A 12492-nucleotide genomic window follows, 5' to 3' on the forward strand; every position below is an offset into this window, starting at 1 on the left:
GGGTGAGAAACCGAACCCCCACCATCGGCTCAGGAGAGCTTGCTGAGGGCAGCCCCCCTCACTCTGACATCTCTCCATCAGAGCATATCCGTATGATCCTGTATTGCATGTGTGTGTGTGTATTTCAGTGTGTGTAGCATCAACAACAGTGTAAAATAGAATATGACTTGTATTTAACCTCTCTCATCATTTGTTGTGTATTACTCCTTTAATTTGGCCCTCCTTCCGCATTGTCCTTGTTCAGTTGTGTGGAGGGAGTCAGACAAAGAGGGTCAGAGGGTTTGAATATTTTCTGTTGACTTTCATTTGTTGTCGTTATTAACATTTTTAGACCTTTTTGTTTTGAAAGATTTATTTTTGGGCTTTTTCCTTCATTTGATAGGACAGAGTAGGAAATCAGGAGAGAATGGGGAATGATATGAAGGAAAGGAGGCTGCCCGCTTGGAGCATGACCTAACCACTAGGCCACCTGCGCCCCAATTTTTGTACTTTTGTATATGATTGATTTGGTTTTTGTTAAAAAATCCTTTCATATGATGTTTGTAAGAGAGTCTCTCAGCTGCATTTCCCAATCTTTAGTTGCTACTGTTTCCTGGTACTGTTATATTTGAATGGATTTGATCTCATGTCAGAGACAATTTTATGAATTCTTTAATGACTAAGCAGGGCCACTGACTAGTGCAGGGGCGGCCTGAAGTGTAACATCCACTTACGCATACAAAATAATCTAATTTATTTACTCTTTTTATTGCCATTAATTTAATCTACTTTTATGTAACCCAAGATAGCCAAACAGAGTTTAGGATATTTGGGGTGGCACCCATAGACTGCAAATATTACAGTATTTATATCACAGTATATTACAGGTGGCACCTGGGGTCTGAACACCCTTCTAGACACGCCCCTGTGACTAAGCAATCTGCTATAAACCAAAAATTATTGACATTAAACATAAAAAAAGAGAGGAAGCATAGCAGTCTTGAAATACAATGAGAATTTATTCAAACGGTGCAAAAGAAATTAATAATTATAATAATAAAAACCTAACATAAATCTGATGTTCTTTCTATCCAGATTGCACTGTCACACAGCCTTAGGGCTCTCCTCTCAAAAAAACAAAAACAAAAGCAAAACATTAAAACAATTATTAAAAAAAAAAAAGAAAACAGATCAAAATACCAGGACGAGAGAAATCAAGTTCAAATAATGCACAAATTTGGTAAAATGGATCGCCATTTACATGCAACAGTTCCAGTCCCATGCAACTCGAAGTAATCCATGTAAATGTCACCGATGATGAAAGATTCTGCTCACACAGAAAATACAGTGTTGTACAATATATATATAAAAATAGATCGGGTCAGTTGCGTCGCAAAAAACTAATTCTGAGCCGTTTCTCCTTTAGGGGTTCGGAGGAAAACGAGCTGGGTCAACAAGAGCGTCATGTCTGTCATGTTTTAGCATAGCACGGTTCGGTGGTTGTAGAAAAAAGTAAACAAAATGTTTTACAAATCAATAAAAGCGACAAATAAAAGCCAAGACTGCTAGACAACTAGCCATGTGAGAAAGAACATCCTAAAATGTTGCAACTAAACATTCCACAAGGAAACCTATTAAAAAAAAAAAAAAAAAGTCTCACTATAAATATAAATTCTCAAATGGTATCTTGTTAGGTCAGCATTGAGGAAATTAGTTTGCAATGAGAGACCCACGAGGCCCGTCTGGGAGTCGCCTTCAGCAGCCACTTTCTGGTTAAACACAAAATCTGTACCCCACATCCAGGCTCCTACAAGCATTTCAGTTTCCAACAAAATACATTCTCACCCTTTAAAAACACTGTAAAACTTTGGGCTTACAAAAATAACTTGGAACATATTTATACAACATCTCATTGTTTTTGTTTTCTTAAATACAAAAAAAGTGTTTGAAGCCTATAACATCTACTGTCCCACATGTTTCTGAGGCATTTGTTTCATTGCAAAAAAATACAATTCAGAAATGGTTTTTTTCGTTGGAGCTGATTATTATTTTGGAGGGAAGGAGACAGTCTGCACACATGCAACATTTTTAAATACACGCATCACCTTTCCCACAGTCAGTGAACGCCTCACGGGTCTCCTCTGAATTAAATGTAAGTGCATGGACACGTTAGCACACAGAAAACACGGCAAATGTTGTTTTTTTTAGGGAGGAGGGAGCAGCATGATTTAAAGGTTTCAATGTCAGTAAAACTCAAGTGTTACTTTGAACACAGAAAAAAGATTCTTCTCCCACGACTAGCTTTTTTTTTTTTAACTTAAAACTTTTTCAATATACTGTAACAAAGTGTTAAATTACCACTACTCAAAGTTATTCTCTATTATTTTGGTTATTTTTCGTTTGCAGTTTGGTCACAAAGGTAGGCTCCAGAGACTGAGCTAAAAGGAAAAAACAAAACAAGAGCGCCCTCAACTGGGCAAGGCAGTGAATTGCATACTAAATTGTGCTTTTCTAAATTTAACGCTGAAGAATAGATTCGAGGAAAGCAACTTTAGTCACACTATGTTTAAAGAAATTCCTCACAATGGCTTATCAAAGGGAATCAAAATAAGAATTAAGTAGTCAGAAGAGAAACTAAAACAGCCTTGAGTTTCAAATTAAATAAGGAAGACTCAAACAGAACATCGGCCTGCATCTGTAAAATCATACATCTAACTGAAAGGGAAAAAAAAAGAAAGATCCCAATTACTTCCACGCTTTTTAAAAATAATTTAAACAAAGTTACATTTTGGGGCAGTAGTAGCAGAAACTGCAGGCAATGAAGCAAGCAGCGGATACTCGATGTTCGTCTTGAACAATGTACAAACAGGATTGTGATGTCACAAGGACAAACGCTGAAGAAGGCAACTAGGAAACTGAGTAAGATGGTGACGCTGGCACCAAAATGCTGTAGCTCTACAGTAACTGAATCCTTAAGAGAAACCCGTCTGAGCTGCGGCCCTGGTTTCTGGTGGACAGAGGTGGCAGTGTCTGCAGAGATGGACAAAGGACAACAGTCAGGCCACTTCAAAAAACAGTAAAAAGGTTTGTATCTATACGGACATCAGGAAAAGTGCTTGAAGTTGTGCAGAAAGAGAGAACGTTACTGGATTTGGCGGGACGAATGCCAGAAATCTAGAAAACAGCCTTCAGTAGAACTTCAGAATTTGCAGTGGGTGACCAAAAAAGTACTGGTGACAAGATGTCCTGTGAGCAGAAACACCATGAAAGTTTGAAGTGATCAGAAAATGTGATCATGAGATCGGATGACCTGTTTCGCATTTTTCAACCATCAGATCGCAGAGGGCACGTCGTATCAGAGCAGTTTCTTACTGGAGCGTCTAACTTGTTAACAGAAGACAAATGAAACTGGGTATCATAACCCTACAGAAGAGCACATTTCCTTCCTACCATGCAAACAGAATTTGGAGACAATATTCTTCAACTGCAGATAATCTCGCTGCTTTAGAAGAACTTCATGTGGCCTTTTTCGATTTCGACCAGTTATATCATTTTCTGGAGCTTCAAATATTAAATTCTGATTCAGGTGTTTTCACACATGCACAAAACTTTTAGGTGGGCTGGTGTTTGAACGCAGCAGGAAATATTCAGGAAAAGCAAATGGGGGGAGGGGATGATGGTGTTTTTAAATCACCTGACCGGTGAGATCTCAGTTCATGTGATGAAGCTGCTTCATACTTTCTGCTCGCCAGCTTGTTATTTTCCACTTGGTTGTTGATACTGTGAATTCATCCAATTACACATAACTTTAATATAAAAGCAGAAAAAGGGTCATTATAGTGTCGCCTGCCATCTATCCTGCTGCGTCTTTTTGGCGTCACGTCTTGCCTCCTGAGACCCCCCCCGCCCTCGTCTGACAGGAAAAAAACATCCCACTATGAACGATCAGCAACTGAGGAAGACTTCAGGGGCAGGGTGTCCTACATGCTTTTTTTAACAAGGTGCATGTGTGAAAACAGCGCTTGACTAATAACTGTGTGTTGTCGAAAAAAGACACTGACTGACATTTTCACAGCGTTCTGGTATTTTACAGAATAAACCAATCATTTAATAAAGAAATGAATCAACAGATTAATCCACAATGGCTCTATCATCAGTTGCAGCCTTCATTTCCTTGTCTAAAATCCACAAATGTGTTCAGAAACAGTTAAATAGTTTGAGAGAAAAGCATATAATGCATGTCACAGTTGTCTCCAAAATCTGTTCTGCTGAGTGTGACGTATTGACTTTGCAGCGTGTCGTGATGCATGCCTCGGTTTGCCACAATGAAAAGCCTTCAAGCCAGCCATTGTTACAGAAACAGGAAGACCCAACTGAGAAAGAGAGAGGTTCCAACAAACATTTAAATTACTCCGATCAGGCTCTGAGAAAGTTTCTTACCATACTGCTATGTATGTTATCTTTGATCTGCAACGCCTGATCAACACCGGGACCTGATGCATTGAGGTCGACATCTTCAGGATTTCATTTATACATACATTTAGTAGATATTTATTTTTGCCAAAAAGATAATGCTGACAGTGCAGAGCTGTTGCCTCAATGCATGGACAATTCTGGGTTTGCATTCTGTAAAATTAGCACCACAGCAGCCAACAGAGCGCTTAGTCATTAGCATTGCACGCTACTTTCAATTTGCATTATGCAAATGGTGCCAGACGAAAAAGCAATTTGATGAAGATTATTTCTGCTGTTTCCCGAGGTACATATGACGCAAGCTTCTAGTAACAGTAGTGTAAAATCTGTTCAGCGCTGAAATCACCCTCGACTGATGGGACTTCAAAACGCTCAAACATCCCTCAGCTAACCATCCAAACATTATCACAGACCAAACAATGCAGCAGACACTCGTGCCCTTTCTGTTTGTGCTTGCATCGCTGCGTATGGAGTAGTGTGAGTCTGACTTGGTGAAGATGTGGGCATGTCACTGTATGTGTGTGGAGTGTTGTGTATGGTGCCTGCCATATACATTCTCTCCACTAGGAGGAGATAGTAGCAAGGCGTTTAACTGATAAGGGAGGAGAGCCTGCAGCTCACAAACACACACATAAACGAACACACAAACACACACACACACACACACACACACAGACACACAAACACACACTCATACATAACGCCTGCATAAGAGCCACAGCAAAATGTAACAGAAGTGCAGTTGAATTATTCTATGGTCTATTATGTGACCCCAGCAGTCAAACCATCCTGTTTACACTGTAGTGTGTGTCGACTGTTGGCTACTCCAACGGAAAGTGACACGGCTAAAAACGGGAGGGAGCTGGTTTTGCCTTTCTCGCGTCCATTTAGAGGGCTGATCCGCCCCAGACATTATTTTTCTTTCACTGAAAAAGGCCACTCATCAAAATCAAGCCATAGCGAGGTCCGTTCAGAACCTGTGGATGGCTGGTTCTGTCTCCCTCTTTTTCAGCTCTTCCCGGTAGCAGTAAGAGCAGTAGTTCCCCGTCTCGGGGTGTCCGTAGTAGGTGCAGCTGGGTGTCCGACAGCGGCTGGACTGCAGGCTAGCCAGACCGCCTGCGCTGCCCAGGGAGTAGTGTCTGACAGGGGGCTGCCCGCTTCGGGAGTCGAGGTTGGCGCGTATGTCCCTGAAGCCATTAGTGTAACTCCCAGCAGCGTGTTCAGACCCCGGATAGTCCGGGGGGTCAAACTCAGGGAGGTACGAGGGTGCAAGGCGTGTGGGACTTAAAGAGGAGGGGCCTTGGGAGTTGTTATATTGGGGATGTGAGGGACCCTGCGTTGTGGGGCAGTGCCGGGGAAGGGTGGCGTAAGAGGGGAGACCAGGGTAAGAGGTTGCAGGGGAGCCGCCAGCAAGCTGGCGCCTAGTATCCATGTAGCCGTGCATGTGAAGGTGCTGTGTGAGGGGCGGAGCAGCAGCAGGCTGGTCTATGAAGGAGGGCCGGGGGATTGGAACGACACCAGAGTACATGGAGGTGGTCAAAGGAGAGGCCTTGAGTTGGCTGAAGGTAGGGGAGGAGTTCTCTGACAGCTCCTCTTTAGCTTCAAAAGCTCGGTATGTCTGCTCTGGACCCCCAACGGTCTCCTTCTTGGGTATCTGAATGCCGTTGGTGATGTTCTTCCTCTCCAGATCACGCCGCTGTTGTTCCTGCTCCACTCGAAAGCGCTCCTCTGCGTCGCTCAGGTAGCGCTGGATCATCTCCTCCTGGAAGGGCTGCCGGTTGCTTGTAGTGAGGAGGCTGGCAAAGATTAACTTTCTCTCGCCCTGCATGGCGGCTCGCAGGATTCCCATGCTCACCTTGACATCTGCGCTGTACTTGTAGGTCTCACACTCGGTGCTGCTCCCGCCGCTGCTGCTCATACTGCTCCCTGTTCCATTTAGACGCTCGCTACCTGAGGAGGGAGAGCCTTTCCCAGAATCCTCTGAGGCATGTGCTGAAGGCGAGCCATCCTTGCTGCCCTTCCGCCCCCTAAAAGAGCCTTTCTTCTTCTCCCCGCCCTCCTGCTTGACACCTCCGGCTCCAGCGTTCTTTCCTGTCATCAGTCCGCCCACGTTCTTCTTCAGCTTGCTGCCCAGACTCTTGCCAAAGCTGCCGAGTTTGTTGGCCACAGAGTCCGCCCTCTTCTTGTCTTTGTCCTTGTCTTTCTCCTTCTTGGTTTTGTCCTTCCCGGCTGTTCCCGTTGCAGATCCGTTGCTGGAGGAGCTGGACGAGGAAGAGGAGCTGTTCTTGGCCAAGGAGCCGCCCCCGTTGACCGTTGATCCTGTGGTCGTGTCTCCGTTTCCGTTGGAGCTGCTGCTGACTGACTCCTTGTCTGACTCTCCTGAGTCCGGAGGCGTGCGGGCATCCTCTCCTGCCGACGCTGTGGGAGACTCAGGCTGGGCCAGGGGGGCTTGCTGTGAAGACACAAAGCAGAAACACAAGGTAGTGGAAAAGTACTGCAGTGACCATTGAGCCCAAATTATAATGAAGAAAAAAAAATTATAAAAAGGTCACAATTCACATTCTTACTAAATTTAACAGTAAAAATAAAGAGCCCGAGCCGATGCCCTTCATGTACAAACAGGGAAAAGAATCAGCACAAGATACAGAGGAAGTGAAGACAGTGAGTCATCGAGCTGCTTTTTGCAGACCAGCGCAAAAAAACAAAACAAATGACTCAGTTTCCAAGTGCCTTTTCATATCTAACAGTTTAAGGAAGCTGCTAATATAAGAACGCCGTATTTGGAAAAGGCACGACCTACATGATGACGCATTGTTCTGATCTCTAACAAGAAGTAGTTACAGAATAACCCGTCTCTGAGCAGTAATGACCATCACACGGAGAGTCTCTGGCAGAACAGCTAACAATCCCCTTAAATTTGATTTTAAATACAGGGATTCCTGTATTTCCACCAGTCCCTGCAGCTTAACCATGAAACTGCTGTAAACTGGTCACTCCCGGCTCGCTGCTGGTAGCATGTGGCACACAAGAGGACCTTTGTCACAGTGTGTCGTGGTGTGACTCTATGACCTCAATGCCCCAGTGTAGTTTGTTTTTGCACACACTTAGTGAACAGCTGGTCTGGTGGAAAAGGAAAAATATTGTCTTTGTCAACAACGACAGTGGGAAATTAACCCTTTCCACAAGCGGATGTAACATATCAATCTAACAACCACTGTGTCATCTGTCCAGTCAACACATTATACGTTTGCATATATTGTCCTGAAGCTCTGTTTGGCCTCTAAAACACTTTCCTTTTTTTTGTTTTTTATCACTGATTAATCTTTCCTGTCATTGCAAAAGCTGTATCTGCGAAATCAGGGCATCCAATAAAAGTCGTTTACCTCACAGGGCAGGGGCAGCCAGGTGACCGTCATGTAGCTGTGCAACATCTGGAGCTTAGCCTCCAAAGAAAGAGCCACACTGAGGGGAAGCAGGATGGAGAGAGAGAGAGAGAGAGAGAGAGAGAGAGCGCGAGAGAGAAACAAGTTAAAGTGAGTCACATTTTCTGTTTTAACAGCAGAGTCGTACATGACTTGAAGTGGCTGTAATGTCATATTTTTGTTCAGGTTGCTAATGACATTACGCATAAATTCATAAATGACAATCATACATTTATTTGCAACATTTCTAGCCCTGGACTTGGCAAATACAGCTGAGCAGAAACGTTGTAAATAACTGTTTATAAAGGCAAGTTAGACAGTGTGTTGGAGTCTTTTTGCAGCTTTGGGACAATCCCTTTCTTACATTGGTCCCTTAATAGACATGTGTGAAGTGGAAAAGAACATACTGTGAATGCACAAAACAACAACATAACACAACAGAAGTTTACTTCATTATAACTTCACTTAGCAGTTCCTAGGGAGAGTTGTTGAGGTCCCTGACTTTAGGACCGGTATTTATACATATAGATCACACAGGGGGGCAGGGCAATAGGGACTAGGTCACGGACCCAGAATTTTAAACTTCAATATGATGCTAAAAAAAAAGGTGGGTGGTAAAGTACTTTAAATACCACTGGCACAGGTTATCATGTTGTTGGAATGCTTTTATTATGAAAGAGCCATATTAAAAAATGTTTAGTTTTTGGCAGCAGCTTAGTTTTAACACAACTCTGAAGAAGAAGAGAAACAAAACATATTTCTTTAAAAAGATTCCAATCTGTGAAAACCATGAAACGTTGTTTCTTTAATTAAAGGCAGATTAATGATATAACTAAACAAGCTACTGCTGAAAAACTACTCAAACCGGATATTTGACTCTGAATGCTTCAGTGAAAATCTCTAAGCATTCTGCTGATGTGTGTTAACATTAGTGTGTATTTCCATTCAGTATAAGCAGCCACTCATGTAGTCTCTGTCAATAAGGTATCCACAGTGTTGTCAGCTGACGTAGATGAAGTGGACGGTTATTATTGGTGTTGCTATTTTGGCGCTCCTTCCCCTGGTCCATTCATAGAAAGTATTCAGAGCTAATCTCATTGTGAGTGGAGCTGAGTGTCACTAATCTGGGTTCAGGGATCAATCCCTACACACTGACACTCTCTCTCCGTCAAAGAGGGAGAACACACGCAGGGCAACATGTGCCTCCCTCATTTTGATCTGTTCTTGTCGTTTGTTAAAGACACCTTGTGAACACATTTCACCGTACAAACACAACTTGATGTAAACACATCAGAGATGCTTTGAGAAGCAGGCCGTACCTCGCCAGCATCACGTTGTCCGTGTCATCCTTGCCCCACTCCCAGTCCTTCCCCGGGTCCACAGCAAAGTGCAGCGGCAGCATTTTGTGCTCCGAGTCGGTGAGAGGGATCACAACTGCTGGTGGAGATGGGGGGGGGGGGAGAGACAAAAAGTATTCTTAGAAAAAAGGATCAAACGTTTTAATGAAGCATGCTGGAATGTCTGCGGACAGAAATACTTCTGAGCGCGATCAATTCTTTCACTTTCTATTTTCACTTTTGGCCAAATCTGTCTGACCAATATTGTTTTTGGATCGTTCCATCAGATATTTTTAGACTGGTTAAGAACCAAATGTCTGTACATTGTCTGGAAGTCAAGGATAAACTTGTATCCTCTAGACAAACTGAGCACAAGTGTTAAGTTTCTCTCATAATCCAACTATGGTGTTTTTTATCTTAAGTTTTATTTATTTTTTATGTTAAGTTTTATTTTGGGGCTTTGAGTGGAATCCCCAGTGGACTGGAGAGACAGGACTGTGGATAGAGTGAGAAATCAAGAGAGAGAGAGAGAGAGAGAGAGAGAGAGAGAGAGAGAGAGAGAGAGAGAGAGAGAGAGAGAGAGAGAGAGAGAGAGAGAGAGATGCGGGAAAGAAGCCACAGGTCGGATTTGCACCTGGGCTGCCCGCTTGTAGGACTATATCCCTCAACATTGGGCGCGCACATTAATCAGTTTTGCTTGCCTGGTGTTCAGCAAAAAACATCACTTGATATACTCAACAGTCCAAGGCCATGACTCATCATTTTAAATAAACCACTAAGGCACGACACTGACCCTTTAGTGTGTCCTTGTGCTACATTATTCTAGAAAACTCCCGCTGTTATCTGTGCCTTTCTAAGAGGATTTCTCTGAGGTCTTTTATTTATCATCAAATCTCCTGCAAGAATCTGTTAAACCCGTGATTAATGTGCTGTGATTTATGGATGCAAAAATGTCAACTGCTTACCAGGAGGCTGCTATAAAGAAAAATCAATATCCAGATGATAATAAAGATGAATGATGCAGCGCATTACCTTGCTCTTTTGAGCTATCTTTCTGCTCCATGGAGACCAGGGCAGAGAAGTGCGCCTGGTCGTACGCCAGGACCAGGGGCGATCGATGGCACTTGGCAGCTGGCACTTCCAGCGGTAGGTAGATGCCTCCGAACGGGATGGGGGCAAAGGCTGGGGAAGAGTAAGAAGGACATTAAACATCTGAAAAACCACGACCTGCAGCAATGAAAGCAGGCCATAAAATATTCTGTGGGAGGGAGCTGGAAATAGAAGCGTTTTACATCTGACAGTAAATCAAATCAATATTTCCTTCTTAGTCTCACTCGGTAGTTTCAGGTTTTTATACAGCTTGATAATTATTTTATAATTGTTTTTTATCCCTTCTGGAGTAAAACAGATGGTTTTGCACAGAATGCTTCAGTCAAAAGCATTTTCTGATTGACGAGATGCTACCATGACAACCCAAAATGGCAGTGATCATCGTTTGGTTGTGCAGAGAGTCCCTACAATAAGTCCACTGTTTGTTTTATTCAGAAGCTCATTTTGTTTAAAGCCCTTTCTTCAAAAGCCAACAATTATTGTACAGTGAATTACAGATGCTCCCTGAAATAAAAAAGCTTTTTTAAAACTTCTTGGTCTCGTGAAGTTTAAACTAATTTCTGCAACAGTATTTTGGTTAGTTTGGTTGTTACGCTCCGCTAGTTAAGCTGAGCCTCAAGTCCTCTTGAGTGCAACAATGACGCAACTTCGGTAACAAAATAACTAGCTTCAACTTATGGGCACTCAAACTTAAGTAGCGACTCATACTTAGCTACAGCAACAGGCCACAGTCTTGTGTGTAGTCACGTGGTCTACAACATGAGGCGATCACTTTCTACCATCAGCACTAAAAAGTGGAGTTAAGTTCCCTCACAGGAGTTCTGTAGGTTTCTTGTTGTACAGAACTAAGTGTATGTATGTGCTCATTTGTTTTCTATGACTTTCAATGTTTGTTTTAATCCGCTTGAGATACCCAGCTGGGTGACAAGTCATCGATTATTGAAGACTTAGTCTAAAATTTCTAATAAATTCTTCCTTGATTTTTAAAAAATATTTGTCGAGTGAAACTTAATTTCCGTAAATGACAGAGCGGAATCATTCTGAGTTACTAAGAGGATAAAAAGAGAACCACATCATGAAAAAACAATGAAATATTAAATATTATAACATCTCACTGCTGAGCTCTACTGTGAGGCCTATTTCATGTTGTTATTGTTGATTGTACTCATGTTTTATTACTGGTGCCTGGTTGCAGGCTTTAAAAATGATCTATTATTTTAAGTGGAGTTGTTATCTTTTATTGATCCCTGTAGGAAGATTCGCTCCCTGCATTAAACCCATCACATGTATTAGAAGCAGTGGGCAGCCGCTGTGCAGCGTTTGGGAGCCGCGGCAGTTCTGAAACAGACAGTTTTTCTTAATGGCGGAGGACCCCAGAGCATCAAAAGAAACACACAGAGAACTTGCAAACACTCGTAAAAAAGTCTCCCTCCAAGCTGGGATACAACCAAAGATAGTGTGTACTAGGGATTGGAAAAGCTGGGTAACTAACGATACAATACCATACCATTTATTATGATACATTATGTTATGCTATGCTGCGATCGGTTACGCTGTGATCTGATTGGTCACTCTACGCTATGGTACAACAGGGCCCACGCTAACTATAATACCATGAAAAAGGGAATCTGCGATAATTGATTCATATTACAAGACAAATCAGGATATCTGATAAACTGAAGAAAATAAAAGGTGACGTGGAGGATTCATGTATCTCTTCACTGCAATCTGGTGTCAGTTTTGGTGTTTATCGTGCTTAAACCAAGCAGAAACCTCTGGTGTTGAAAAATGAAGCCAATGCACAAGTGTAAAAGATGTGTCAGGTGTCCACTAGGGGCTGGCTGGAAACGCACCCCAAGTCCCATACACATCAATTCAAAAATGCTAATGCTAACATGTTCACAGCCTGGTTCAAAAAACCTCTTTGGTCTGTTTAGCTCGTTTCTTTTTGGGCACACATTGTCCAGGAGTGAATTAATCTTCAACTAAATAAAAGACGTGGCTGATTGGACTAACGGGCGGGCGCAATGTCGCTGTTTGTCAGGAGGCTAAAGGCCCGCCACAGATCTACGTTTATGTCTGTTATTCCAATGACGGAAAGTTCATTTGGGACAGCATTTCCAACATGGCTACCACAATCTACAGGCTTCAAAAGTCCGCTTCAGAAACCA

At 42.7% G+C, this 12492-nt stretch overlaps 1 protein-coding gene across 2 annotated transcripts in view; it reads right to left on the bottom strand.

Annotated features, from left to right (window-relative positions):
• Positions 1-979: 979 nt before the first annotated feature.
• otud7b (OTU deubiquitinase 7B) overlaps positions 980-12492 on the bottom strand; it is a 45986-nt gene continuing 34473 nt past the window's right edge. The window contains exons 9-12 of one of the 2 annotated variants that reach the window (XM_020644516.3): positions 10244-10393; positions 9194-9308; positions 7836-7914; positions 980-6904 (exon numbers count right to left, since the gene is read on the bottom strand). In XM_020644516.3, the coding sequence (XP_020500172.1) occupies positions 5423-6904; positions 7836-7914; positions 9194-9308; positions 10244-10393 (1826 nt within the window). In that variant the 3' untranslated portion in view covers positions 980-5422. Of the gene's footprint in view, positions 6905-7835; positions 7915-9193; positions 9312-10243; positions 10394-12492 lie in introns of both variants that reach the window. The other variant, XM_065958017.1, reaches the window with a different exon arrangement.

The sequence above is a fragment of the Labrus bergylta genome, chromosome 8 (assembly GCF_963930695.1).
Source record: "Labrus bergylta chromosome 8, fLabBer1.1, whole genome shotgun sequence".
NCBI lineage: Eukaryota > Metazoa > Chordata > Actinopteri > Labriformes > Labridae > Labrus > Labrus bergylta.